Source organism: Panthera uncia (genome assembly GCF_023721935.1).
Source record: "Panthera uncia isolate 11264 chromosome A3 unlocalized genomic scaffold, Puncia_PCG_1.0 HiC_scaffold_11, whole genome shotgun sequence".
NCBI lineage: Eukaryota > Metazoa > Chordata > Mammalia > Carnivora > Felidae > Panthera > Panthera uncia.
Genome location: NW_026057578.1, coordinates 71,651,257 through 71,678,384, shown reverse-complemented (window position 1 = coordinate 71,678,384; position 27,128 = coordinate 71,651,257). Strand labels below are relative to the sequence as shown.

The following is a 27,128-nucleotide window of genomic DNA, read 5'->3' as shown; positions in this document are numbered from 1 at the left end:
CTCTCTCTGCCCCTCCCCTGCTCTCACTTTGTCTCACTCCGTCTCTCAAAAATAAATAAATGTAAAAAAACAAACAAACAAAAAACCTTGTTCTCTATTGCAATCCTGACAATAGAACAAGTAGCCATTTATAATATCCTTCATTTTGGCTAGAGTAAAAATTAATCATGACTACCACCAAAGCAAATCAGTTCAAATGCTCCTTTACCATTACTAAACTGATGGCAATTTGAAAAAAATATTATTCACTAATTCCTTGGTTAAAGTAGATATGAAGATCAAACTCCTTTAGGTGACAACTGATCCTTATAAAGAAAAGACAACAATAGAGGTGTTTCATATAAATCACTTCTCAAAATAATCAGGCAAAGATATCTGAGCTAGGAACAGAAACACTTTTACTGGTACACAGGTGCCTGAAATGCATCTCAATGAGTTCAAGAAGGCAACACCTGAGCCTAATTGAAAGCAAATTACATTTGTGTTAATTTGTTAAGCATTATATGAAGATGCTTTTTTTTTTCACACCTGAAATAGTCCCATAACTTAAAGATGTTTCTCCATAGGAAAATATTTTATCTGGTCTATTGAGAAGTGCTGTAAGAATATACTGTTGACATAAGATCCAGTGTGAAGAGAAATGAGGTTACTAAGGCAGCTGCTTTTATGCATGGGGACAAATGCTGACCTCTGAATGGTTTCAAGATTGGTTTCATAATTAGTGAAGCCAAGAAAATTGGTTCAACATACAAGCCAATGAAAGATCTAAAATTTTACAGCTCTTTTGCTAAGACGTGCTTAAACTTTTCTTTATTTAAGAGTAATGGGGACCAATTTGAGGTCAGGACCTAAGCTACAGGTCTGGTGAGTTTCTAAAAATTGTTTACCAAATTTCCATTTACTATAATAGGCTTTAGCTTTCACATCTCCCCATTCTTCTGGGCATTTCCATTTTATCATCTATAGATACAGCAGTGTAACCATTATTATAGGTGTCAAAAGAGAGCAGAATGGTCAGAAGTAAAGTTTGCCCATGTTCTTACAGAGCAGATCATCAAAAAAGAAGTGTGTCAATGGTTTCTGTTTGCATTTTAAGAACTTGTGATTTGGATTTAGAGGTTACTTACTCAGAGTGCGGAAAATCTACCCTTACTAACAAATGTAAAAACAAGAGTTGTCTACATATGGGCCACAGGCCAGCAGCAAAGGCATCATCTCAGACTTACTGAATCGGAATGTGCATTTTTAACAAGATCCCCAGGAAATTCACAGGTACATTAAAATTTGAGAAGTACTGATCTATAAGATAAAACTGATGATGAAACAGTCCTGTTCTTCTAGATGTGGATGAATAACACTAATCAACCAATCAATGACTGAGGTGAAGGTTAATTAAATTATTGAGCTTTTGAACTATTTCTTTTAAGGTGAACAAGAATAGCTATAATTGGGGAAATCTTTGATGAAGGTTTAGGTAGTTTTCAGCAGAGTTCTGCTGATTTTAATACAACAGGAAAACACACTTATTTGTGATATCAACTTATTTAATAATAACCAAATTTCCACATGGACATACTCACACTGTGTGCTCCTTGAATGGTGCGGACTAAATTGAGCCCTTTCCAGACATAGATGTCGCCATTTAAAGCACCAGAATAGGTGATGTCATCTTTGGCACATGCAAGGCAAAGGATGGTCTGAAGATCCCCTGTTTTGCCAAATATCCCTCTTTTTGCAGTCAGGGCATTTCCACAGAGTGTCCAAAACTGGAAAGTGATTAAAATACATAGATCCAAAAATAATGTATTCATCCTGATGCATCACATCATTGGTATTTGCTTACATTTCAGTACGTTTCACATAATTTGCTATAGCTGAACTAGGCACATGTAATTTAAGTTGTTCTGCGGCAACCAATGGAATCGCAAAACCTTTTAGCCAACTACTAGCAGCATAATAAACACTTTTAGCAGTGTTATTAAAACTTTCCAAGCTCCAAAATTTCCAAACTTTGCTAATTGTTTAATGATGATTAAATACAAAAGCTCAATGTTCTCAGAGTTGGAATAAAGTGGGTGAATCATCATGTCTTTAATTTTTGGTCAAATTACAAAAGCAGTATAGGTTCATTGTAGAGGAGTTTAGAAATAAAGAGAAGTATAAAGAGGAAAAATGAAGTATCTACAGCCTCCTGTTAACACGTGGATGTATCTTCCAGATGTTTTTTTGGTGTGTGTGCATGTGTGTGTATGTATGTATTTGGATATCATGTGTTTCTAACTTGAAATGTTATATATCTTCACTGTAGAAATCTTACTCAAAAGCTTTCTAAATATGAGTTATCTTCCCATATAGCCAAATAACTAAGCTTTTCAATTTTCACTGAATAATTTATCATGTGGAAGACCATAAGCATAAAGCTTGAGCCACTTTATAGAAAGCAACAAGTAGACTTCTGTGGCTATACAGAAATTAACTGTTTTGTTTTGGCATAGTTTTTAAAATGTATGAACTGGTATAACTTTACTGCTAAGTATACAGCCCCTCAACATTTATAAAGGCTCTTTACATTTATTTGATCTTCATAATACTCTTGAGAACAGGCTAAAGCAGCTATTCCTATCAGCCCCACCTGGAAGTGAGGGAAAGGGGGCCTAAGTGGTTTGTTGAAGGTAAGGATTCAATGGGGGTTATACATGAGAAAATACTGAGGTCTTGATATTTGCTTTGAGAAATTTCAATCATTTTTAAAAATTTATTTTGAGAGAATGAGAGAGAGAGGAGAGAGAGAGCAGGAAAGGGACAAAAAGAGAGGAGAGAGTGAATCCCAAGCAGGCTCTGCATTGTCAGTGCAAACCCCAGCTCCAGGCTCAAACTTACAAACTGTGAAATCATGACCTGAGCTGAAACCAAGAGTCAGATGCTTAACCAGCTGAGCCACCTGGGCACCCCTGCCTTGAGAAGTTTGAATCTAATGAAGATACATATAAAACCAGAAATAATTTCAAAGCAGCATATTTAGACTACATACAAGTGCCAAGAAAATTCAGAGAGAACCATGTTGAATTAACTGGAACAAGCAAAGCTAGGATTTGGATCAGTGGTGAGAAACAAGGTTCATCTGGGATTAGGAGAGCAGGATCAGGCAAGTCCAGGTGACAAATGTGTGAGGAAAAATCAGTGACAAGCCAAATATTTTGTGCCTTAGGAGAGGAAAAATGGTGGCCCTCTTAGTTAAGTATTGAGGGAAGGAGTTCTGGGCTGACTGTACTACCTTGGAGGTGCAGGACTCTGGCAGCTATGGAGGTGACGGCCTTTATGGAGGATGAGAGGCAGGTGTGCAACCACTTGAGACAATATAGAATTCTTCTCTCATTGGGGCGCCTGGGTGGCTCAGTCGGTTGGGCGGCCGACTTCGACTCAGGTCAAGATCTCGCGGTCCGTGAGTTCGAGCCCCGCATCGGGCTCTGTGCTGACTGCTCAGAGCCTGGAGCCTGTTTCAGATTCTGTGTCTCCCTCTCTCTGACCCTCCCCCGTTCATGCTCTGTCCCTCTCTGTCTCAAAAATAAATAAATGTTAAAAAAAAAAAAAAAAAAGAATTCTTCTCTCATTAAGGAGCAATTCTTCTCTCTTCTGTCAACTCCAGTGATTTGTTTCTTGGGTATTTACTATTTCTATGAAAAGGTACTCAAGTATAATACGGAAAGAACAAAAAGATTTGGGGAAAAGAGGAGTATGTATAAGCTTTGGGAAAACATTTAAGTATTAGCTTTGAACCTGAACAGGGGTGCCTGAGCAGCTCAGTTGGTTGGGCGTCAGACTTTGGCTCAGGTCATGATCTTGCGGTTCTTGAGTTTGAGCCCAGCATCGGGCTATCTTCTGTCAGCACAGAGCCCACTTTGAATCCTCTGACCCGTCCCCCTCTCTGCCCCTCCCCTGCTTGTAATTGCTCTCTCTCTCAAAATTAAATAAACTTAAAAAAAAAAATAATTTTGAACCTGAACAAACTATTAAATGTAAACACCTACTGGTAGTATAAACATGCCAAAACCCAAAGGCAGATGTTTCCTTTTCTCACCATACACGAAGATTAAAAGGACAATAATTTTAAAATCATTATTCCTAAAGAAGGGTAATTACTTTGCAGTTATTATTTCTCTAACTCTAGAATGTGCACCTCTGATCTGAGTTACTGAAATATTCTAATGAAAAACCACAAAGCATAAAGAGACCATTATTCTCAGACACAAAGGTTTCTAATGAAATCACCCAGTCAGATGGAACAAGGCCAACATGAAACATTCCAAATAATCAAATGACTCTCTAAAAAGGCACATATAGATGTAACACCAGGATAGGTATGAGAGTTTTTGTAGAAATGGCAAATCTCTGAATTCTCGGTTCCTGAAAAGCGCTTCCTGTTTGGAAAACAGTGACAATTTTGGATAGCAACGTACCAGCAAATCCACATCAAAAGAACAGATGTAGTTTATCTTTCCCAGTCTCCATTCCCAGATTGTAATGCAAATTTTGTTAGAACTGGCAGATACCTTGGAGTTCATTTGGCCCTAGGTAATCTCCAAAGTCCCTTCTGTCTGTGACTAGAGACTAGAGAAGGATCAACAATATCCACAAACCTGGTAGGCTCATTTGCTGTAAAACCAACCAAGCATGACAATGATCAACTGCTACTGTTTTCAAGCTTTCATTTCAGATAATTGTTATTTGCCTGTCTGCCAACACTGGGGATTTGCAAAAACACAAAGGATTTCACCCTAGCTACAAAAATGTCACATAAAAATATTTTCTTGGAGTACATCAAAGATTTTGCATTCAGCTTGTGACTGGAATCTTTAATTTGCTGTTAGGTAGGTTTTTGCAGGGCCGGGGGGGGGGGGGAAGTGGGGATCATGGAATTGCTTGTAGAAAATAAAGAAGCCTGTAGAAAATAAAGAAGAAAATAAAGAAGCTTGCTGGAAGCCTGCTAAAATTTGTTATGGATTTCTTTCTTTTTAAAATATTTTTTTACGTTTTTACTTATTTTTGAGAAAGAGCGCAAGCACTTGTGCACAAGGCGGGGAGGAGCAGAGAGACGGAGACACAGAATCTGAAGCAGAATCCAAGCTCAGAGCTGTCAGTGCAGAGCCTGATGTGGGGCTTGAACTCACGAACCTCGAGATCATGACCAGAGCCGAAGTCGGATGCTTAATTGACTGAGTCACTCAGGTGCCCCTGTTGTGGATTTCTTCCTAAACAAAATTAATAAAGATGGGTAGACGGGCATTGGGAGATTATTCTATTTGAGGTAAAAATACTTAATTTTGCTTAGAAAAAAAAAAGTGCCTGTCTGCTAAAACAATTTATTGTTTATTATAAATTATTAACAATTTATTTTTCTAAATGTTTATTTTTTGAGAGAGACAGAGTGCAAGTGGGGGAGGGGCAGAGAGAGTGAGACAGAATCGGAAACAGGCTCCAGGCTCTGAGCTGTCAGCACAAATCCCAACGTGGGGCTAGAAATTACAAACCGTGAGATCATGACCTGAGCCGAAGTCAGACACTCAACCGACTAAGCCACCCAGGTGCCCCCATAATTAACAAATTTAATGGGATAAACAGCTCTTAGTGTTTTCAAATGAAGCTCCTGGGTTTTATATGTCTTTGTTTTTGGAATTAACTGATTAGAAGAGTTAACCAAGGATGAAAACAAACAGGGAAGAAGCTGGAGAATTCCATCAGTTAAGCAGCTAATCTATTTTTTTAATATTTTGTTTTTTGGGGGAAAATCAGGCCAAAATAGATTATTGAAGAAATAATTTCCAATGGAAAGACCTCTACACAGGGAGCCAGAGACTGAGTTTAAATCTTATCTGTACCACCATTTTTGTGATCCCAGAAGATGGGAAAAGAAATTAACATTGTGCCCCTACTGGTTTCACACACTGTGTAATGTAACTCTTAACACACTCCTAAAGTAGTGATCCACAACCCCCTGGTTTCATGGGGGTGTTTTTTGGGAGAGAAATTCAGCCTCAGGGAGATTGAACAGCTTTCCCAGAGACAAGCAGGAGATACAAAGAGGATTCCAAGTCAAATAACCGCCTAGGTCTTGGCTTCCTCACTGTAGAATATGCAGACTGGATGATGGCCCTGTGATCAGAGTCCTAGACTTCCATAAAGCCACCATCACCTGATGGAAACCAGTCTCATCATGAACTCACATAATTCTTTGCTTGTGGGTAAAAGAACAATTCAGTGCCTTTGCCATTTGTCAGACAGATTAGAAATTCATGTTGATGGGTATATATCTTTGATTAATAAAAATTATAAAGGAAATTATTGGTAGGACACTTGATACCTTTGAATAATAGAACCTATACGCTTATCTTTTTTTCTTCTGTTTTTTTTCATTACTTTTTTCTGATTTTGGAAAAATATGTGTTATTGTAAAATAATTTTAAAAATAAAGAGACAATTTAATCATAAACTCCATAGCCAGTGTTAACTGCTTAACATTTTTTGGTATCTTTCCAATTTATTTCCTATACAAAAATATACTTTACTTCTAAAGTAAAAAGAAAAAAATCAAAAAAAAAATTACCTCACCTAGTAGACTGTAAATAAATCTTGAATATTTCCTAATAACATTAAATAATCATCTAAACCATGACTTATAATGATTGTACAGTATTTCTTCTTATGGATCTACCATATTGTATTTAACCACCTGGGGGCAGTTTGGTGGCTTCAGGCCTTTTTTAGTCTGGTTTTATTTGCTGTTGGTAAGTTATTCAGCAATGAACCTATTCTGGTTCACACTCCTAATAATTTCCTTGAGATAAATTCCAAGATATGAAAATATGAGCGGTGTTCTCTTCACAGCAGCACATATACTAATACTGAAAAAAAAATCACTACCTCAAAGGATATTAACATTTTTTTAAATTAAAAAAAATTTTTTTAATGTTACTCTTTTTAGAGAGAGTGAGAGAGACAGAGCACGAGTGGGGGAGGGGCAGAGAGAGAGGGAGACACAGAATCTGAAGCAGGCTCTAGGCTCTGAGCCATCAGCACAGAGGCAGAGGTGGGGCTCGAACCCCCGGAAACCAGGAGATTGTGACTTGGGCCAGAGTCGGAGGCTTAACTCACTGAGCCACCCAGGCACCCCAGGATACTAACATTTCTAAAGCTATTGATAGATATTATCAAATTTCTGGACTTAAAGACTAGAAATACTCATTTATAGTACTCATTTACATCTCCCCCAGCAAGGTTTGACAGTGTTCAGTCACTAAATCTTTGTCAGCACTGGATACACTTTAATCCTAATTCTGATAGATTAAACATTGTTATTTAAAAATTGTTATTCCTAACTAAGAAGATTTAGCATTTTCATCTATCTGTTAGCCAACGTTTCCATTTTTGTCAATTATACATGTCCTTTCTCCGTTGTACAGGTTTGCTGAAGGTCTTTACATTTCAAGAACAAACCAAAATTCTATCTAACACGCTTGTGGCTTACACTTTGCTCATGTGTGGTTTATCTCTCTTGTTTCTTAGCAGTTGGGGGCAGGTAGACAGAAAGTTTTAATGTTTATATAATTGAATCTATAATATTATCTTTATGGTTTCTTTGCTTCTACATTCAGAAAGGCCTTTCACCCACTTGAGAGCAGTTAAACATTTATTTAGATATTCATATAATTATTTTATAGTTTTTTAAACACTTAACTCTTTAATTCATAAAGAATTTATTTTAATGTATGGTATGAAGTAATGATATATAACTTTTTTCTCCCAAATAGATAACAAACTGTCCTAGGGCCCACTGGTCAAGATACTATTATATTCTAAATTGTTATACATATTAACCTCTATTTCTCAGCTTTGTTTTTTTTTTTGGGGGGGGGGTATTGTTATTTATCCTTATCCCAATCTGATACATTTTAATTATTTTAGTTTCATAATATGCTTTAGTAAATACAGTATTTTCCTCTTCATTATCCTGTTTTTATTCAAGTTCTTGGTTATTCTCATTCTTTTATCCATCTAGACTAACTCAGAATAATTTAAAAGGAAATGTCAGATAACAATAACAAAACTTCTTGAGATTTTAACTGAAATTGCACTGAATATAATTGAAGTGATGTGTTTAATTTTTAGACTTCACGTCCAGAACCAAGGTTGTCTCTCCATTTGTTCAAGCCTTTTGTATTCCTCTGTGAAGTTTTGTAATATTCTTTAAGCAAGTCTTGCATATCTCTTGTTATATTTATTTCTGGACATCTGATCATCTGTCCCTTTCTAACAATTAAGTCAGAACAATGGGAAGGATCATAAAAAACGAGACTGAAAAAAGAACAAAAGAACAGGGAAACAGGAGGAGTTGGTTGGGGAAATAATACAGATACCTATTCCGTTCATACAAAAATGCAGCAATTTGGTACTAGCAGAGATCCACACATGCTGTAGTCAAGCAAGTAATCCTCACACTCTTTCAATTATGAACTTTAATCTCTATTGTGTACAAATCTGTAGACAGAAGATTCTGGGTCACATCCCAGGGTCCAGAGGAAATTTCTGCTATGTTGGAGCAAAGAAAGTTAATGGTGTTAACCGTGCTACCCATTTAACAAAGTAGAAAGAAGCAAATAGCTAAAGGTAGGTCCTAGGCTACCTGTGGTATTTGAAGCTGTGTAGTCTAGGGGAAGACAGAGGCATTTAAAAATCAATGGCTCAGGTAGGCTCGTACTGTGTATCCCTCTATTTTTATGTCCAACCCAACGCTGTTCCTTCTAAAATAACTTCTCAACATGACAGAAAATGTTTTGATATGCAGTATGTGTAAACATTCATCAAAATGTAAAAACTTAATTTACAATATTAAAATCAGAACTGTTTTAAAGCATGCAATCCTTGAAATACTAGGAGTATTTGATTTAGCATTTGATTAACACAAAGTTCTTTTCAGCTGCCTGCTGGGCACTTCACCTGATGGTCCTTACACTGTAGTTCTGAAAGAGAGCCCCCTCAGCTGATGCTAGCTTGCTTCAAGATCAATGCAGTAAAAGGCTCCAAATTTTAGAAAAATAGAGCCATTCCTCAACATCAAATTATATATATATAAACACCTTAAATTCTTCTCATAAAAGTTACCAAAAAATTTTTTTTAAATAACTACTTTACCTTTATATGTTTTACTCCACAGCTAACCACTCTGTTTGGCTGATATGGATCCCAGGAAATATCAAAAATCTGTTTAAAAGAATTAAAAATTACTCTGTTGGTAATATATGTGTTTTTGCCTTCTTTCAGCTATCAGTTCAACTGCCAAGACTCTATCCAAAATTTAGAATACACTGTTACTTGCATGGACTGAAAAATGGGCGATTTGGCTCTGGGATTGGTTCAGGAATTGCTAACACATATTTTGTTGCCTATCTACTTACCTTAGACCTGAATAAAGAAATAATAATTAACCACAATCAGTGAGACAAACTGGTGTCATATTTTTAACATGGTTCATCCAGGGTAAACAAATTGGAATGCTTTAGAATAATTTTTTGATCCAATTTTTCTATACCTGTACACAATGCTAGTAACATACTTTGACATAGCTTTACAATAAAAATCAAGAGAAGTATGAAGTGTTTTATTTTGAGTAGGAAAATGTTTAACAGTCAAATGCAATTCAATGTGGCCAACACTTTCTTGTAATCATGGGCAGGGGCATTTATTTGGCACCTAAATTAGCCCACCAAAAATAGTCCTTTAGCCTCTCATTTTAATCTGACCCAAAATACTATTCTATTTTGCATTCCCCAAGGAACTAAAAACATATCCATTAACACTACTGAATGTTCTTTAAGGAAAGCTACTAGACGGTTTGCAGGCAGTTCTTTTTCCATTTTTGGAACAAGGAAGAGAAGACTGTCAACCTTGAGGGTCAGATCACCTGTGGCAAAGTACATATTTCACCAGCCAAACTGAAAGATTCGTATCTAGTGGCTCTGAAATTTGGTCCATGCAGCTGCATTTTTTTTTTTTTAATTTTTTTTTTCAACGTTTTTTATTTATTTTTGGGACAGAGAGAGACAGAGCATGAACGGGGGAGGGGCAGAGAGAGAGGGAGACACAGAATCGGAAACAGGCTCCAGGCTCCGAGCCATCAGCCCAGAGCCTGACGCGGGGCTCGAACTCACGGACCGCGAGATCGTGACCTGGCTGAAGTCGGACGCTTAACCGACTGCGCCACCCAGGTGCCCCCATGCAGCTGCATTTTTAAACAGACCCCAAGAGATTCTGATGCAGTCAGTCCAAGGACCGCATTCTGTGAAGCTCTAATAGAAAAAAAGAGTAATTGTTAGGGCCAATGTCTCAACCAGATAAAGAGCTCATGACACTCATTTCTCATCACATAGGAAGGAGCAATATGGATCAATCATCAGAGAGAAAAGGAGGACCTAACCTTCAGTTAGGTAGAAAGAAGCAATTATGAACTACAGAAACAACACTGAAGAAAGAGCACTTGGTCCAAGTACCAAGTTTCAATAAGGTCCAGTGCCCATTTTAGCTATGCAACCTCAGGCTAGTCTCATCATCTCTAAAATACATGACACCACCTCAGTTCTGTTATGAGGGCAATGAGTGTTATGAGCACTCAATTACAAAAATGAGTGCTAGGGATTAAGTATTTTCTCCACTAAAGTAATCTTGAAGATAATCATTTGCCCATAAGGAGACATTAATAATTCATATTGGCACCAGTAATAAAGAACAAAACTGTGTTCTCCCAGTTTTGGGAGACACTGTGTTTCTCCCAGACAAATCATGGAGTCTGGGAGAACAGTGTTCAAAAAGAACAGTATTTCATTAAAACATTCTAGGATCTTAAAATTATACATTTGCACTAGAGTAGCATTGTACTTTTCATAATCTACTTCTAAGTGGAAGGTATAAAGTACATGAACAAAACAGTAAGAAATAAATTCACATTGATCTAGTCTAACTCAACTTACTTTATATGATATGATGGGATTATCACATAAGCAGAAACAGTAATATACAAAATGTGAGCATTACAAGTATTTTCAAACTGTTCATTAATTACTAAGTTAATACTGATTAATTACCAGTAAGTTAATAATCTGCAAGCAGAGCCCAAGCATCACTGCACTATAAAATCTCCCTAAGGAATTCTTACATGTTGCCAGGGGTAGGAACCATTGGGAACAAAAGGGTGCTGGAGCTCCTCCAACACTAAAGTTCCAAGGCTGGTCATTTCTGGACTTTCTGAGAACTTAATCCTTGAGTACAATTTGCTCAAATGTGCCACAACAACTATCAGGTCACCTTAAAATTATGATTCTCCCTCAATGAATATACTGTTCATTTGAAAAAAATTTTTCAGAGTTCACACTAAGAAAGAGATGATGAATTTCATATTTAATTCAGGCTTCATTCTCACTTACACTGAGAAGAAATACAAAACTATTAATCAATGTAAGATAATCATGCCAATTCACTTTGTTTGAAATTATAAAAAATAAAGTGGTCACATTATTTTAATTATGCAAGAGAATGGAGAAATAGATTTCTGACCTGCTTCATAACCTACCTTGCCTGCTATGACTGTATGAAATTATTTCTGAGCACACTAACTTCAATATGATAAGCAAGCCACAATCTTAAGATTCTCAAATATAACAAAAATCCCTAAGTTGTCACTATACTCATTTGAAGTTAAAATGTATACACCTGTAAACATATTTTGTGAGTATTATTTTCTAACAACTACTTCCATTTCTAAAGGAATACATCAAAACTTTACAATTTCAAATTCAATTCTATTTTGACTTTATGATGAAGAAGCTAGATGCCAATATCAAAAATTTGCTTTGCCTATGAAAGGTAGTAACAATTTAAAGAAAGCATCCAATCACCAGAAGAGATCATGCCAACACAGCTATTAGTCAGGAATTGATTTTTTTTTTAAGTCAGTTTTTAGGTTGAATATGTAGGAGAAATCTTCACATGGAGAATTTACTTTTAAAAATAGTACAAATCTGGGAAGCTACTTCACAATTTGCCCATAGTTATGAAAACTGCGTGGCTTGATCCAACAAGCTCTTCTTACCCGGTCGGAGTGGCCGGTGGCTGAGGCCAGAAGTTTTCCCTTCCTCCAGTCCCAAATGCAGACTGTGTTTTTTGCATCCAGTCCCACAGAGGCCAAACGCTAAGAATAAGAACAATAATTTAATAGCTGAAACTGATAGGCACATTCCTGACTATCCAGGTCTTCTTTCAACAAATGGTCACTGATTACCTACTCTGGGCCAGGCATTGAATGTATGCAAAAAAACCCCAAAAACAAATGATTTCTCAAAATCTATTTAAAGTCCACTGCTAAAGGCATCACAAATGACTTCCATTAGCATATACTACAATTTCAAAAACCCAAAAGCTGTGACTCGTTTGTCACAAAGCCTCTGATTTAACCAGGTGAAATCAGAGGAACACAACTTGAAGACAAGGTTCAGATTTTTTAATTTTTAAGTTTAAAATATTAATGTGAGATTAAAGATAATCTAGGATTCCATAATCTAAAAGCCTTGCCAAACTGCTAAAGTCAAAGGGATTGACGAACACATAGGGAAGAAAAACCCATAAATGAACGTTACATTCATTCTTAATCTTCATAGTTTCACAAACGTTTCGGGTGACTAAAGAGAGTATATACTGCTGGTAAAAGAAATCTGGTACTTCATCTTCCCGTCTACATTCTTTGGGTTCATTTCAGAACTCGTTCTCAAGGAAAAAGAAAATTCAACACATTTAAGTATACACAACATCAAAAGTATCAAAATATGTATTAGAAACACCAACATCAGAGGACCTAGTAGGATGCCACACCTAAGGAAACAGCCCTGTGTCATGGACAGAGGTCTGGAATGGGTGTAAGGAGATTTGGCTTCTGTTTTGACTTGTGAGGAACCAGATCTTGAAAAATTAATTAACCTCATTAAATTAGGTTTTCTCATTTGTAAAATAAATGCAATATATCTGTTATGTCTACCTTGTAGGATTATTGTATGGGTCAATGCAATCAGTGAAATGATGTAAGTCAAAGTGTTTTGAAAATACAGTGTCACTCAAGTTTAAGAGTATCTGAGCTTATATGTTTCACTATGTTTTAGTGTGTGTGTTTATGTGTGTACATATATGTGGGATGACATATGGCCACATATAGCTACATGTATATATGTGTTGTTATGCAGGGATTACTCAGGTTTCTTCAGTAAAGATGGCTTCTATTAGTAATGTTTAGTATAAAAAATATATAGTTGGAAGTTTTAAAAATATGCCCTCAAGAAAGAGGGTCTTTGTGGTGTTTTTTCCCCTGTTTTAATTGTGCATTCAAGCAATGAAAACTGTAATATGTGGTTGCATTTTTATCCATATAAGAAAACAAAGTGGTGAATTTCATTTGGCTTATTCTTTTGCTTTTTTTTTTTTTTTTAATAAACACAGGCACTAAAGTAAAATCCACATTTCCTGATGGAAAAAAAAAAAGCCAAAAGTTATCTATTTTGTTCATTTGTAGACAGTGACAGGCCCCATAGCTACCTAAAAAGCATTTCTATTCCCTTTTGTTGTTGGAGAGGTGATGGGCCATTTGTCATTTTCTAAATATCACTTGATTCCAGTGAACTCTGTCCAAGGAATAAGGCAGATCTGAAGCAGTAGGCATCAACAAGCCAAGAAATTCATCACAGCAAGCAAATAGGTTATTCTTCTCAACTGACAGTTAAGTGCCATGCAGTCCACCCCCAACATCACCCTTCCAAATGGAACCTACAAGTGAACAAGTAAGATTCCAACACAAATCACATGGACAAAGAATTAAACATTAAAGCTGGATTTCCTTCTGCTGCATGGCATTTTCTTGTGATGCTTCTGAACACATTTTTGACAATGTTTGCTAGAAAAACACAATCAGACAACGTGCATGTAAATACACATCTAAGCATACATTTACACTTAGACTCGTGTATGCATTCTGGTATTCATTGATTTAGTCAGGAAGTCTGGAACTACAAATCTGGACAAATGTGACTACCCAGGTATTTCTCCTTATACATGAAATCACAGTGGAATGGATGCATTATCCTAACTAAAGTAGATGTGATTAGAGTAGTAAAATAAAAAACTATACATTCCAGGGGTCTACATATGTAGTGAAGCTAGTCCAAGAAAGAAAAATGCAATAGTGATCATTACCCTCTCAAAACAGCAGGAAACACTAAGTAAGCTGTCTAAAAAGTGACTCAAACCAGCTCAAGTCCCGTGATCCACTCACCTTGCCCCAAACTCTCAGGCCTGTCAAGCCTCTATGAAGAATTTCACAGGTCTTTACACAGCAAGGACTTACAAAATGAATGCTGAAATTTGCCAAAACCTGGACTGAAATATTAACTGGCAGAAATACAGAGGAAGGGTGGCCCAGGATCATGGAGAAGGCTGGGGAAAAGGCACAGCCCTAGTTAGGAGGTGGAGGCAGTGGAAGCCAGGAAAGGTGCCTTTCTGTGTGCACTGCCCTTTCTGTAACATATTTTTAAAATGGACATGTAACTGACATCTGTAACGTTAACAAACCTTTTCTGCCAAGGGTTGCTGGAAGTCAAAGGCAAGAAAGAAAGCTTGTTAGGGGTCCTGGGAAGGCTTCAGGAAGTATGTCCCTTAAAGCCCTTTGAAATGTCTTAGAAGAATGAATCATTTTAAGGGGCAAAGAAGGTGAGTAGGGCACCAGAGATGGAGAAACACAGCATGAGGGAGGGGCTGGAGGAGCCAAAGTGCAAGGTCTGGTAGAGGAATCTCACCGCCTTGTCCAATCTGACTTCAAGGAGATAGTGAAGCCAAGGCTAGAAGAGTCAGTTAGCCCACAACACCCAGACACAAATTATAGACTTATTCACGGAGTTCTCCAAGCTTTGGTTGTTTTTAAAATAATGCTCTCACACTTTTTCTGGTTGGTGAAATACATTAGCAAGAAACTGTGTGGAGACCAGTCAGAGGATACTTCAAATGTCAGGCAGGACATGGATTTGTAACTTACAGGATGGTGGCAGAGAATGGGAGGGGAGAATGCATGTAAGGGTCACTGTAGAGATACTCACAAACACTCATGAATCAGTGGCAGCTTGAACTGTGGGGAGTGGGTAGGGAGAAGGAGGAGTTAGAAGAGGAACTTAAAAAGTCAAAGAGAATTTTCTCAGTGAATTATTAGGAGGTGGTGAATTATTAAGAGAGGACATTCTCAAAGCAAAGGGAACCAAGGAGATGCTCAGGGCTTGAAGTATATGAAAAACGTTTGGGCCAACACTAATTCCAAATAGGAAGCTAACATTGGACCTGGGTCATGATGGACCCAATCAGCATGAGTTCATGACTTCCTTCTGGAAGCTTTTCAACCAACGCTAAGACTGGGGGAACCAAAACTGGGGCCTACCCAGAGCTGGGTATCAGTGCCACAGCTTGGAAAAGGATCCGACATGATTCTAGGAGGCAGACAAGGGGAGGTGGCAAGGGTTAGTAGACTTTCTGAGCCTATAAGCTTCATGCACTATAACTCTAGGTGACTCGTGAGAAGTCATTACAGAAAACAGAAATGGAAAAAGATACATACCTGTCCATCTGAGTCGAAAGCCAAGCAGGCGACTCCATGTGTATGGACATCCTTAAGAATAGACACAGTCTGGACATTATAGGAATCCCATATACATATATATGGCTCCTTTCCAACTTGGCCAGTTGCAACAAGAGTTTTATCTGGGTGTAAGGCAAGGCTGAAAAATAAAAAAGCCTCTTTTCATTTCCTCCTGAACAAAGTTAGGAAAAATATTGATTTTCTTTTATCCACATTTATTTCTCAATCATCTAGCAAGATAATCTCAAGAGAAAAAGTCTGAACTGTCCTCAAAGTAGTAAGTTACCTGACTGGTCTGATGGAAATGTTGAATGGAAAAGAGAGGCTTAGCACAGTTTAACAATAATTTCATCTGATTTTACCCATTTGGTTACCTTGAAAATCAGACACTATTATAATTCCAGGATTAGAAAACCTCCATGGTTCTAGAATTGTTTTATGTCAAGATATTTACTTAATGACTTTCAAAGTATTACTCAGCTTTTTCAAGTTAGCTTTTGACTTTAATTTGAGGGGGAAAAAAACGTTGTTGCTAGGAGACAATGTGCTTCTCAGAATTAATTAAACCTGCCTGCACAAGTGCTGGATCCCAACTTCATTAGGATTTCAAACCACGAAGGGGTCCCAGAGTCAAGTGCTGTTTCTGTGTCTGTTACCATAGATTATGCATTTTCAATGACAATTTCTATTTTACACAAATCACTGTAACACCAAGAGAACCACAAATTACTATGCTTGTGGTCTTTGTAACATTTTTCCTCTGTAGTCCAGTCAAAATAAAACTTTGTCAAATGCCAAGAGAATTTCAGGGAGTCTGTACTAGTCCAGAGGGGGAAATGTCATTATTGTTATTCCTAGATGAGCAAGGACTCTCATGTTTTAAAATCATTGTGTAAAGAAGTTGTGCCTTTCTAAAAACAGGTGTTGGGAATTGAAAAAAACAAAAGGGCACATACCTATATGAAAAACTAGCAGATTACTGTTTACACAATATAAGCGGAATTTTTTTTCTTTTTCCGATTTCAACATCTATTTACACAATTAGCAGAGTTTTGTTTTGTTTTTACTTTTCAACTTCAGCATGGTTTTAATACAAGTAAATGCTCTATAATCAGATACCTGAATTTGCACTCAATGCCCCTATGACCTCTGGTTCTTTGGGCCTGTTGATCTCTTTTGCCTCAGGTTCCTCATCCAGAAAATGGAGTTACTACATAAAAGTAGACAATATACAGAACACAGAGCATTCAGCACTGCACCGGCTCAGAGTAAGCACTCAAAGCAAGTATCATTATCATCATCGTTTTTGTGTAACTGACATCTAGATACAATTAACATATGCACAGCTCGGTGGATACAGTGCCTCTTTCAAACACAAATTACTTCCTGCTTCTTTCACGGCCCACGTGTGTTCTCCACAAATTCTGCAGCAACCAAGCCCCTAAACTATCCCCCAGGGCACTCTTTCCACCAAGCTCCCTTCCTGGGCCTCCACCAAACCTAGTGTCTTTTGCACAGGATGGGGAGTACTATCCCCTTTCAGCATTGAGGGTCCTCCCAGACTCCTGTACCCTGGTGCTGGAGTGCAGCTGGTCTTCCCAGGAGCTCCTAACACCTGTCACTGCACACGTCCTTGTTCCTGGAACTGCTCCCTAGACTGGAGGTGCCTTCTATCTGCATTCTCATTCCAGGCTGGGTGCTACATGGGGTTTTTGTCTTCTTAGACAAATAGAGTGCAGGTGGAGCCTGCAGTGGGTGCTCTGTAGCTGTGGGGAAGGAAGGTTCAATTATGGGGCTAGATGCAGGGGCAGGGAGAGGATGGCTGGGAGGCACTGAGCATCAGGGGCCCAGAGGACCAGAAATCAGGCCCCAAGTGCTGCTGCCACAACTACTCTTGCCAGAAGTCTGATCTAAGGGGAGCTCAAGAGTTCTGCAGGAGGCGGTGGAGGAGTACAGGGAGGAGTAATACCTGGGCGCCCCAGGTGCCAGAGGCCCCTCATGAAGGATTCATCTATAAGAAGTTTGGCTCACATCACCTGTCAAGCCAAACCCCAATCCTCCACAATGCCTCCTGCCCCTTCCCCTCCACTCAGAGTTGCAGTGTAGGGCACTTGTCCCAGGGGCCAGTCCTGGTGTTGGGGACCTGGTTTTGGCCCAAAGGCGGGGAAGTACCGCTGGAGGCCAGAGCTAGGGAGTGAAATGCACATACCCCAGCCACAAGTCTACCACCTTCCAGGAGGAAGAAGGGCTCAGACAGCAATCTTCTTCTGCAGGGGTCCCTGGGGCCCAATCCAACAAGTGCAAAGGTCCAAGCCCGCAGCAACAAGAATGCACCATCATCGTGCATCCTCAGGGCCAGTGGTTTCTCCTGGCAGCAGCAAGGTGTCTAGAATTGTCCCAGGAGATCAGTGCTTCCTGTTCCTTGAGACTCTCACTGAACAACATTCTCAAGGCTTTGCTCTCCCTCTCTCTGCGGTAGCATTCTGCAAGCGTTCTGCCAGTGTTCTGCGATGGGTCAGCTGGCTTCTCCACCCCAGCGCCCTCCATCAGCAAATGTTCTCCTGTGAATGGGCTCTGGATGCCCATAAGCCTGTGCGGGGTGGGAGCGGTGCACGTTTCCCATAACGGCAAACAAGGGGCAGGTGTGCTCTACGGCTTGCTATGTAGGGGGAGTGAGTGCAGACCCAGATGCACCAGCAGGGAGGGGATGCGCTGGTAGGTGCTGAGCGCCAGAGCAGCTCAGAGTGCAGATATCAGGTGCCCTGGTACTGCCCTCCACCACTCTCCCCAGAGGAAGCCCCTCCTCACCAGATCTAGGGAATTCTAAAAGCTGGTAAGAAGATGCTTGGGATAAGAAACACCGGGGTGCCCCAGATCTGCGGGGCCATCTAACAAGTGCTTGCTGGCAAATGTATCCTCAGGAATCTTTATAAGGAGAACCAGAGAAAAATAACATACATAAAAGGTGCAGAGGGCATCCAGGTGAAAAGATGGCACTCACAGTTAGTCTTGCAGAGAATAGCAGAAAATGAGATGGGTCAGGTAAGCCAGGGCAGCCTTGTAAGCCTTTTTAAGCAGGCCAGGAAGTTAGGGCACCACTGACAATTATTAGAAGACATGACATGAACAGGTGCATATTTAGTAAGGTAACTCTAACAGCAGTGAGGCAGTGGGAAGGACAGATGGGTGGGAAATGTTAGGAGAGGAGGCCATGAGGCCAGGAAGGGAACAGGTGACAGATAGTGAGGTAAGAAGAGGTAGATGGGGCAGAAAAAAGGATCAGTTAAGAGATATTTAAGGGAAAGAGGTAAAGAGGTTGAAAATGCCAAAAGCGAAGGAAAAGGCTGAGCATGTCAGAGCTGACTGAAATTTTTTGCTTGGGCAACTTTTAAAGTCACAGAACTTGTAGCACTAGAGTTTAAAGCCTATGAGGCCTGATTCTGGGAAAAGATGGCCTTAACCCAGTTTTTAGTGGGAAACCAAGGAGACCCCCCTCAAGTTAGCACCACACCTAGAGTCCTAAGTGCTATAAAAAAGAGGATCTGATTGGACAGTATGATCCACGAGGGCAGGGGCTCTTTCCATCACTCTACACATAGTTCCTGAGGCAGAGTTCACGCGGCAGAGTATTCACTAACAAAGTGCTTGCCAAAGAGGAGCAAATGATGCCACCAATCATGGCTGCCATACTGCCTCTCCACACTGACAGTAAGTTCTTTTTTTTTTTAATATATGAAATTTATTGTCAAATTGGTTTCCATACAACACCCAGTGCTCATCCCAAAAGATGCCCTCTTCAATACCTATCACCTACCCTCCCCTCCCTCCCACCCCCCATCAACCCTCGGTTTGTTCTCAGTTTTTAAGTCTTTCATGCTTTGGCTCTCTCCCACTCTAACCTCTTTTTTTTTTTCCTTCCCCTCCCCCATGGGTTTCTGTTAAGTTTCTCAGGATCCACATAAGAGTGAAACCATATGGTATCTGTCTTTCTCTGTATGGCTTATTTCACTTAGCATCACACTCTCCAGTTCCATCCACGTTGCTACAAAGGGCCATATTTCATTCTTTCTCATTGCCACGTGGTATTCCATTGTGTATATAAACCACAATTTCTTTATCCATTCATCAGTTGATGGACATTTAGGCTCTTTCCATAATTTGGCTATTGTTGAGAGTGCTGCTATAAACATTGGGGTACAAGTGCCCCTATGCATCAGTACTCCTGTATCCCTTGGGCAAATTCCTAGCAGTGCTATTGCTGGGTCATAGGGTAGGTCTATTTTTAAGTTTTTGAGGAACCTCCACACTGTTTTCCAGAGTGGCTGCACCAGTTTGCATTCCCACCAACAGTGCAAGAGGGTTCCCGTTTCTCCACATCCTCTCCAGCATCTATAGTCTCCTGATTTGTTCATTTTGGCCACTCTGACTGGTGTGAGGTGATATCTGAGTATGGTTTTGATTTGTATTTCCCTGATGAGGAGCGACGTTGAGCATCTTTTCATGTTCCTGTTGGCCATCCGGATGTCTTCTTTAGAGAAGTGTCTATTCATGTTTTCTGCCCATTTCTTCACTGGATTACTTGCTTTTCAGGTGTGGAGTTTGGTGAGCTCTTTATAGATTTTGGATACTAGCCCTTTGTCTGATATGTCATTTGCAAATATCTTTTCCCATTCTGTTGGTTGCCTTTTAGTTTTGTTGATTGTTTCCTTCGCTGTGCAGAAGTTTTTTATCTTCATGAGGTCCCAATAGTTCATTTTTGCTTTTAATTCCCTTGCCTTTGGGGATGTGTCAAGTAAGAAATTGCTGTGGCTGAGGTCAGAGAGGTCTTTTCCTGCTTTCTCCTCTAGGGTTTTGATGGCTTCCTGTCTCACATTCAAGTCCTTTATCCATTTTTAGTTTATTTTTGTGAATGGTGTAAGAAAGTGGTCTAGTTTCATTCTTCTGCATGTTGCTGTCCAGTTCTCCCAGCACCATTTGTTAAAGAGACAACACTGACAGTAAGTTCTATACAGGAACTAGAAAATGAAGAGGAATGAGTGTTTTCCCCCTAGATGGTCAGAGACGCTATCAAGAAACAAACAAAACTCTTGCTGTGATCACAGCTTCTGTTTCTTCTGGTTTTTTTTTTTTTTAAGTTTTTTAAAAGTTATTTATTTTGAGAGAGAGAGAGAGAAAGTGAGGTAGGGGCAGAGACAGAGAGGGGAGAGAACGAATTCCAAGCAGGCTCTGCACAGTCAGCACAGGACCCGATGTGGGGCTTGAACTCACAAACCATGAGATCATGACCTGAGCCGAAATCAAGAGTCGGACACTTAACCGACTGAGCCACCCAGGCACCCCTGTTTATTCTGTTTTAAAATGCTTGAGATATTTGGTAAATTCCTGGGGTCCTGAAGCACTCAGAATTAAAAAAAAAAAAAAAATCACTCTTCCAGGCAGTTGTCCTTACTATAATGTCAGGATTCCTGACCTTTCTCACTTCCTTGAATTGGGGGGGGGGGGGGGGGAGGGGGAGTAGTGAAAGAGACAGCTTTCAACAAATATTTTTTTTCTAAAAATTTTTAAAAGTTTGTTTTTGAGAGAGAGAGAGAAAAAGAGACAGAGCATGAGGAGGGGAGGGGCAGAGAGAGAGGGAGACAGAATCTGAAGCAGGCTCCAGGCTCTGAGCTGTCAGCACAGAGCCCGATGCGGGGCTCGAACTCATGAACTGTGAGATCATGGCCTGAGCTGAAGTCCAGCACTTATCTGACTGAGCCACCCAGGAGCCCTCAACAAATCTTTAAAGAGGCCTTCAAAATAACTTTCCAGTCTCACTCAGTTAGTGTGACCCAAAAACATTCCATTATGGATTTCAAGTATTTTTACTCGGGTTATTAATTGTTCTTTTCCCTCATACCAAAGCCCATAAATTTATCACATTCATTAAAAAGTTCACATTGGAAATTTTCATTTTTGGATTTTTTGCCACAAGTTTCTTTATGCTGTTCTTGGTATCCTCTCATCCTAGCACATGATATTCACCAATCTAGCTTCCTGCTTTGCTGTTTGCATACATTATCAGTTATCAATTTCTCCTTTTGTAAGCCGAGAGTCTCTGACCTGACCTCTCTGGCTTACATGCCACTTGATTGCTTAAAATGACTCCCAATGTTCCTGTTTATCCATGTCCATATCAAGAATAGAGAGAACAGAGAACACAGACTTTATTCACTTTGCCATTTGTTACCTCACGATCAGCTCCCCAGAAACATCACTCCTTCCACCCAATAAGAGAACAACAGTATCCATGTATCTTTTAGAGCACAGCCAAGTGGCACTTTATTTTTATTTTAAATTTGTCATATCATTTCAACAGCACTTTTAAACAACCTTTTTCCAACAAACTTTTACCAACAAACTTTAATCCCTGCATTTGCAAGAGCATAGTGTTAAAGGTATCTGTAATAGGGCAGTTGCAGAAGCAGGGACAGCATAAGCAGGTTGGAAGTTACCATCAAAGTATCTAGTCCTTTCTCACATCTTTGCATTCAGGAACTCAAGAATTTCATGAAAAGTCATTTTGAGCAGGATCTGCTTTTGTTTAAATCCCAAAACATGTTTGGAATGTTAGTTCAGAGGCATTCAAGTGACAGATGTGTATATATGTAGCATTTTCCTCACATCAAGACCAAACCCACCCCCTGCTGCATACTTCAGAACCTGCTCCTTCCACAGAAGTGCCCTGAGCCTAAAAAGCTACCCTACAGTAATGCCTTTAGATGAGCCAACGGATTAAAAGAGGTTAGGTCCCCTTATCCGATTAAGGGGCTGTCATGGAAAGAATCATGCCTCTTGAGTTCCTTCTGATAAGATTTCATCTATGAAATGGTCAACTATTATGTACTTCCAGGGAGAAAATGACAGAAGTGGAAAGTACCGTCATTACACAAAATACCTGTTTGACGTTGAACTTCCCAACATCTTCTTTACCATATCACAGTGTTGTAAGTCTTGGTGACAGAAAGTATTGATGCTGTTTACCTATATTTTAAGTCCATCTGCCATTAGATCATAAATTCCCATCTCTTCTGTTTTTCTAAGAAAACTTGCAAATTTTACAAATCGTTTTTTTTTTCAAATCATTTTAATAGCAATGCCACAATATTAAAACTTTAAAAATTGACTCTTTCACTAAAGGTCTCATTCCACACCTATATAAAAAGGGTTCGTGTCATTCTGTTTTTCCTTTGGTGCTCAGTTTATTACATTGATTATATTATACACACAGCAACAAAAAAAGGGATCAAGCTTTTAAAGAACTGCTTTTCTCTGTGTATATAAAAATCTGGTTCCCTTAGGAAATCCCATCTTCTGTTACCATAGCAATAGAAAGCACTGCAGAGAAGGACTTTCATCACCCTATCTGGGAGAAGGAATTGATTTGTTTCTCCAGCATGCCAGGAGGGCAAAACCATGTCTTTCTGATGTCAAATGAAATCAGGAAGATTTCCAAATATGTTGTCTGAGGAGAAGATGAGAATTAATAGGGTTGTGGAAAGAGGCAGGCTTGCTTATATAGGTTAAAGAGAAAACACTAATCAACACTAATCATTCCTGAAGGCAAAAAATTATATTTGAGTATTTGTTCCAAGTCCAGCATTTGAAAAATGTTCATTATTCTGACTTCACTTTTTAAATTTTTTTTTTCAACGTTTTTTATTTATTTTTGGGACAGAGAGAGACAGAGCATGAACGGGGGAGGGGCAGAGAGAGAGGGAGACACAGAATCGGAAACAGGCTCCAGGCCCAGAGCCTGACGCGGGGCTCGAACTCACGGACCGCGAGATCGTGACCTGGCTGAAGTCGGACGCTTAACTGACTGCGCCACCCAGGCGCCCCCTGACTTCACTTTTTAAAGCCTCATTTCATTTTTGCCCAGGCTGCTTCAGTGATTCTCTAAGTAATAAATTTACATTATTATCTCTTTTTTAAAGTACCCTCACCAGGAAAGCATGAAAGCTTTCTCTTTGACTACCCTACAGATAACACTGAGAGAAGTTTGCCAGTGTTGAGGCATAAGTGCATCCTGGTGACTCGGCTGAACTGAGAGCAGCGGCGAGGTGGCTGCTTTCTGGGCTGGAGAGAGAATGGCCAGCCTTAGTGGATGGGCACTGGAGGAAGAAAAGGCAAAGGAAGGCTTTATTTGAACACAGTCATCTGGAGATAGTGTGGCCACAAATGGAGGTGGCTGTGCTCTAGTCCTTGTACCCCAGGATACCCTTAGCACTGGAGTACCATCACTGGGACTGTGAGGGAGGGCCCTGCCTTCCAGGTGGGCCTGAGCAGGATGAATGGAAGTGATGGCAACATGTACAGACTACCAATGGTCCATTGCCGTGTTCTTGACCTATGTGAGCCTCAGGGTACCTGTATAATCCACGATTGAGCATGACGGTCCCTCACATTGGACTTCTCAACAAACTTGATGAGTGGTACATCTAATAGGAATTAATGCAATTTAGAAAAATGAAGAAATGCAATATATCTTGCATGCTTAGTACCACCATACCTGTATTGGTATGGAAGCATATTCTAGCAATACTTTAATACCGCATCAAAGAGTGGTTAAGAGCATAGTGGTTTTGCTGCCTGGGATCAAAGCGTGCAGTGGCATGGTGAAGCCAGCTCAGACTGACCAGCCAGAGCTGTTAAATGTTAGCAATTCTGAGAATCAGTTGTTAAACACGACCACTGTTAGATAGTAAATTATATAAACTTACAAGTAAAGAAATTATATTAAAAACAAAAATATATATACTAAAATTAATTATTTCCTAATTATTTTACTACATTTGACTTTATCTTGAGGTTATTTACCACTGTCCTCTCTCTCTGGTAGAAATACTATAGAGCGACGTACCGCTATGGGAGCATTTACATCATGGAAATCAACAAACACTACAAATTAAGGATTGACTTGTTGTTTTGTTGGTTGTCTACACTTAAGACATAGAAAGATAAAATGTTAATAATGCAGAATAAACTTAAAAGGGTGTCATGTCTGTAGCTGTTACATTCTGAATAACACAAAAAATGAGAAATATTCTTCCAGTATTCAAAAAATATCATCCAGTTCAGCAAAGGAGTCGCTCATATCATTGGCAAATGATTCAAGTTCTGATATATGTCTTTGTGGTTTCACTTTTGTCTTAGTAATATAGTCGAAAATACCAACATTTATGTCAGAACTACACGCATTTGTCAATGATGTGAGAGACTTCTTTTCTGAACCAGATAGTAATCAAGCATTCATTCCTTGTCTGACTTTGTCAGATCATAGTTGAACTGCAAAGTTTGGCCACAGATACATGAGTTCAACAAAAATCAATGAAAGCATTCTAAGGGAATCGATTGGCTGTATGGGATTTACAACAGATGGTTATATATACTTTTTTACTTATAAACTGTGTGCCACCCATCATTTTTACCAGTAAAATTTATCACAAACCTTTGAGGGCATATGCGTACATTTTTTCTAAGAGCTGGTTGTTAAACAGTCATCAATACATCACTGAAGCATATCTCCTCTACTCACTGGCACATAAAGTTCCTCACAAATCATCTTCAGCAAATTACTCAACTTCTCTGTGCCCCACTTTCTCTTCCATAAAATAAGAATAATAACAGTACCTACCTGAAAGAAGGTAGGAATAACTGTGAGGATTTAATAAATCCTAAGGCAGTGATTAAAACAGTAGTGCTTAAAACCTAGTGAGCACCAAATAGATATTATTATTAATTAACTGCTATGTGATAGAATCTGCTCAAAACAAACACATATGAAGCCTGTCCTTCACCCCTGAGGATTGACATTCTAAGCCAAGGAAACTAGTCCCCAGAGAAGTTATTGTGAACTAACCTGCAAAATTTTAAAATAAGACTACCCTCTGAGAATTAAACAGTTAAGAACCACATAAAATGGACAAGATTGGTTATCTAAAGAAGTTATCCTAAGGAGAAAATATATCAGACAAGAACAGACTTTGAAAATCTAATCCGCTCATGATCAACAGTGAGATAATTTAGATTCCACTACTGAAATCAATAAATCTGAGTAAAAATGTTAATAGAAGGGGAAGTTCTGTGTAAATCCTCTATAGGAAAGAGTCAGAATTAAGCCAGTATAGTATTGGCGTAAGGATAGACATATAGATTGATGGAACAGAATTGAGTCTAGAAATAGACCCACACTTTTATGGTCAATTGATTTCCAACAAAGGTGTTAGGATAACTCAAAGGGGGAAGGATAGTTTTTTTAACAAGTAGTGCTGGAACAATTAGACATCCATATGGAAAAAAATGAACCTTACCATTTACATCTCATTACTCACAAAAATTATCTCAAAAGACCAGAGACCTCAGTATAAGAGCTAAAAGTCTACAACTGATAGAAAAAAAACACATAGCCAAACCTTTGGAATCTTTGAAAGACAATGTTTCTTAGAGAAGACAAAAAACATGAGCCATAAGAGAGAAAAATTGATAAACTGGATTTTAAAATTAAAACTTCTGCTCTTTGAAAGACACCAGTAGGAAAAGGAAAAGGAAGAGGCAAGCCAAGGACTGGAAAAGAAAATTCACAAAGGACTTTTGCCCATAATACAAGAGGAATGCTTATAATTCAATAGTATGAAGAAAACCAAAATTAAAATATGGCCAAAACACTTGAACATTGTCAAAGACATCTAAAATTAGTAAGACTGACATTACTAGGTGATGCGAAAGATGTAGAGTAATTGGAATGCACATACTTTGCTGATGGGAATATAAAATAATAAATCATTTTGGAAAGTATTTGGCAGTTTCGTATAAAGTTAAATATATACTTACTATATATGATCTAGCAATTCCATTTCCATATATTTACCCAAGAGAAATAGTGCATCTGAAGACCTATACAAATGTACAAAATGGCCATCAACAGGTGAATGGATAAAGAAATTATTATACATTTATACAGTGGAATAGTTCCCAGGAACAAAGAAGAACGAACTACTGACATACATGTCAACACGGATGACTCAAAAACATTACAGTGACTGAAAGAATCCTAGAGTATTCAGTGGAATATTCACATCAGTATCTTCACCATACAAAGGTGGCAGCCAAGAGATACTGTCCAAAGTTGATGACCCCAAAAATAAAGGTATAAAAATATAACTTAAAGTTACAAAGGTAAATGTTAAGGGTATTAAAAGTAAAATAACCCTTTGTGTAAGAGAAGGAAAGGAATATAAGAATGGTATATGTAAACTACATCCTCAAGTATTTTAGAAGGAAGTCAATCATGGATTATATCTAAAATAGATTAAGCACAAAATAGCAGTTAATCCCACTGCTTTGAGATGTGGAGGTAACCATCAGAAAAAAAACCAGTCCTAAG

General features: G+C 38.8%; 1 protein-coding gene across 1 annotated transcript in view; it reads right to left on the bottom strand.

The window, feature by feature from the left end:
- EML6 (EMAP like 6) overlaps positions 1-18,046 on the bottom strand; it is a 162,743-nt gene extending 144,697 nt beyond the window's left edge. Inside the window, exons 1-5 of the mRNA XM_049649840.1 lie at positions 17,916-18,046; positions 15,686-15,845; positions 12,137-12,235; positions 9,187-9,255; positions 1,581-1,766 (exon numbers count right to left, since the gene is read on the bottom strand). Coding sequence (XP_049505797.1) covers positions 1,581-1,766; positions 9,187-9,255; positions 12,137-12,235; positions 15,686-15,845; positions 17,916-18,046 — 645 coding nt within the window. The remainder of the gene's footprint in view (positions 1-1,580; positions 1,767-9,186; positions 9,256-12,136; positions 12,236-15,685; positions 15,846-17,915) is intronic.
- Positions 18,047-27,128: the final 9,082 nt, after the last annotated feature.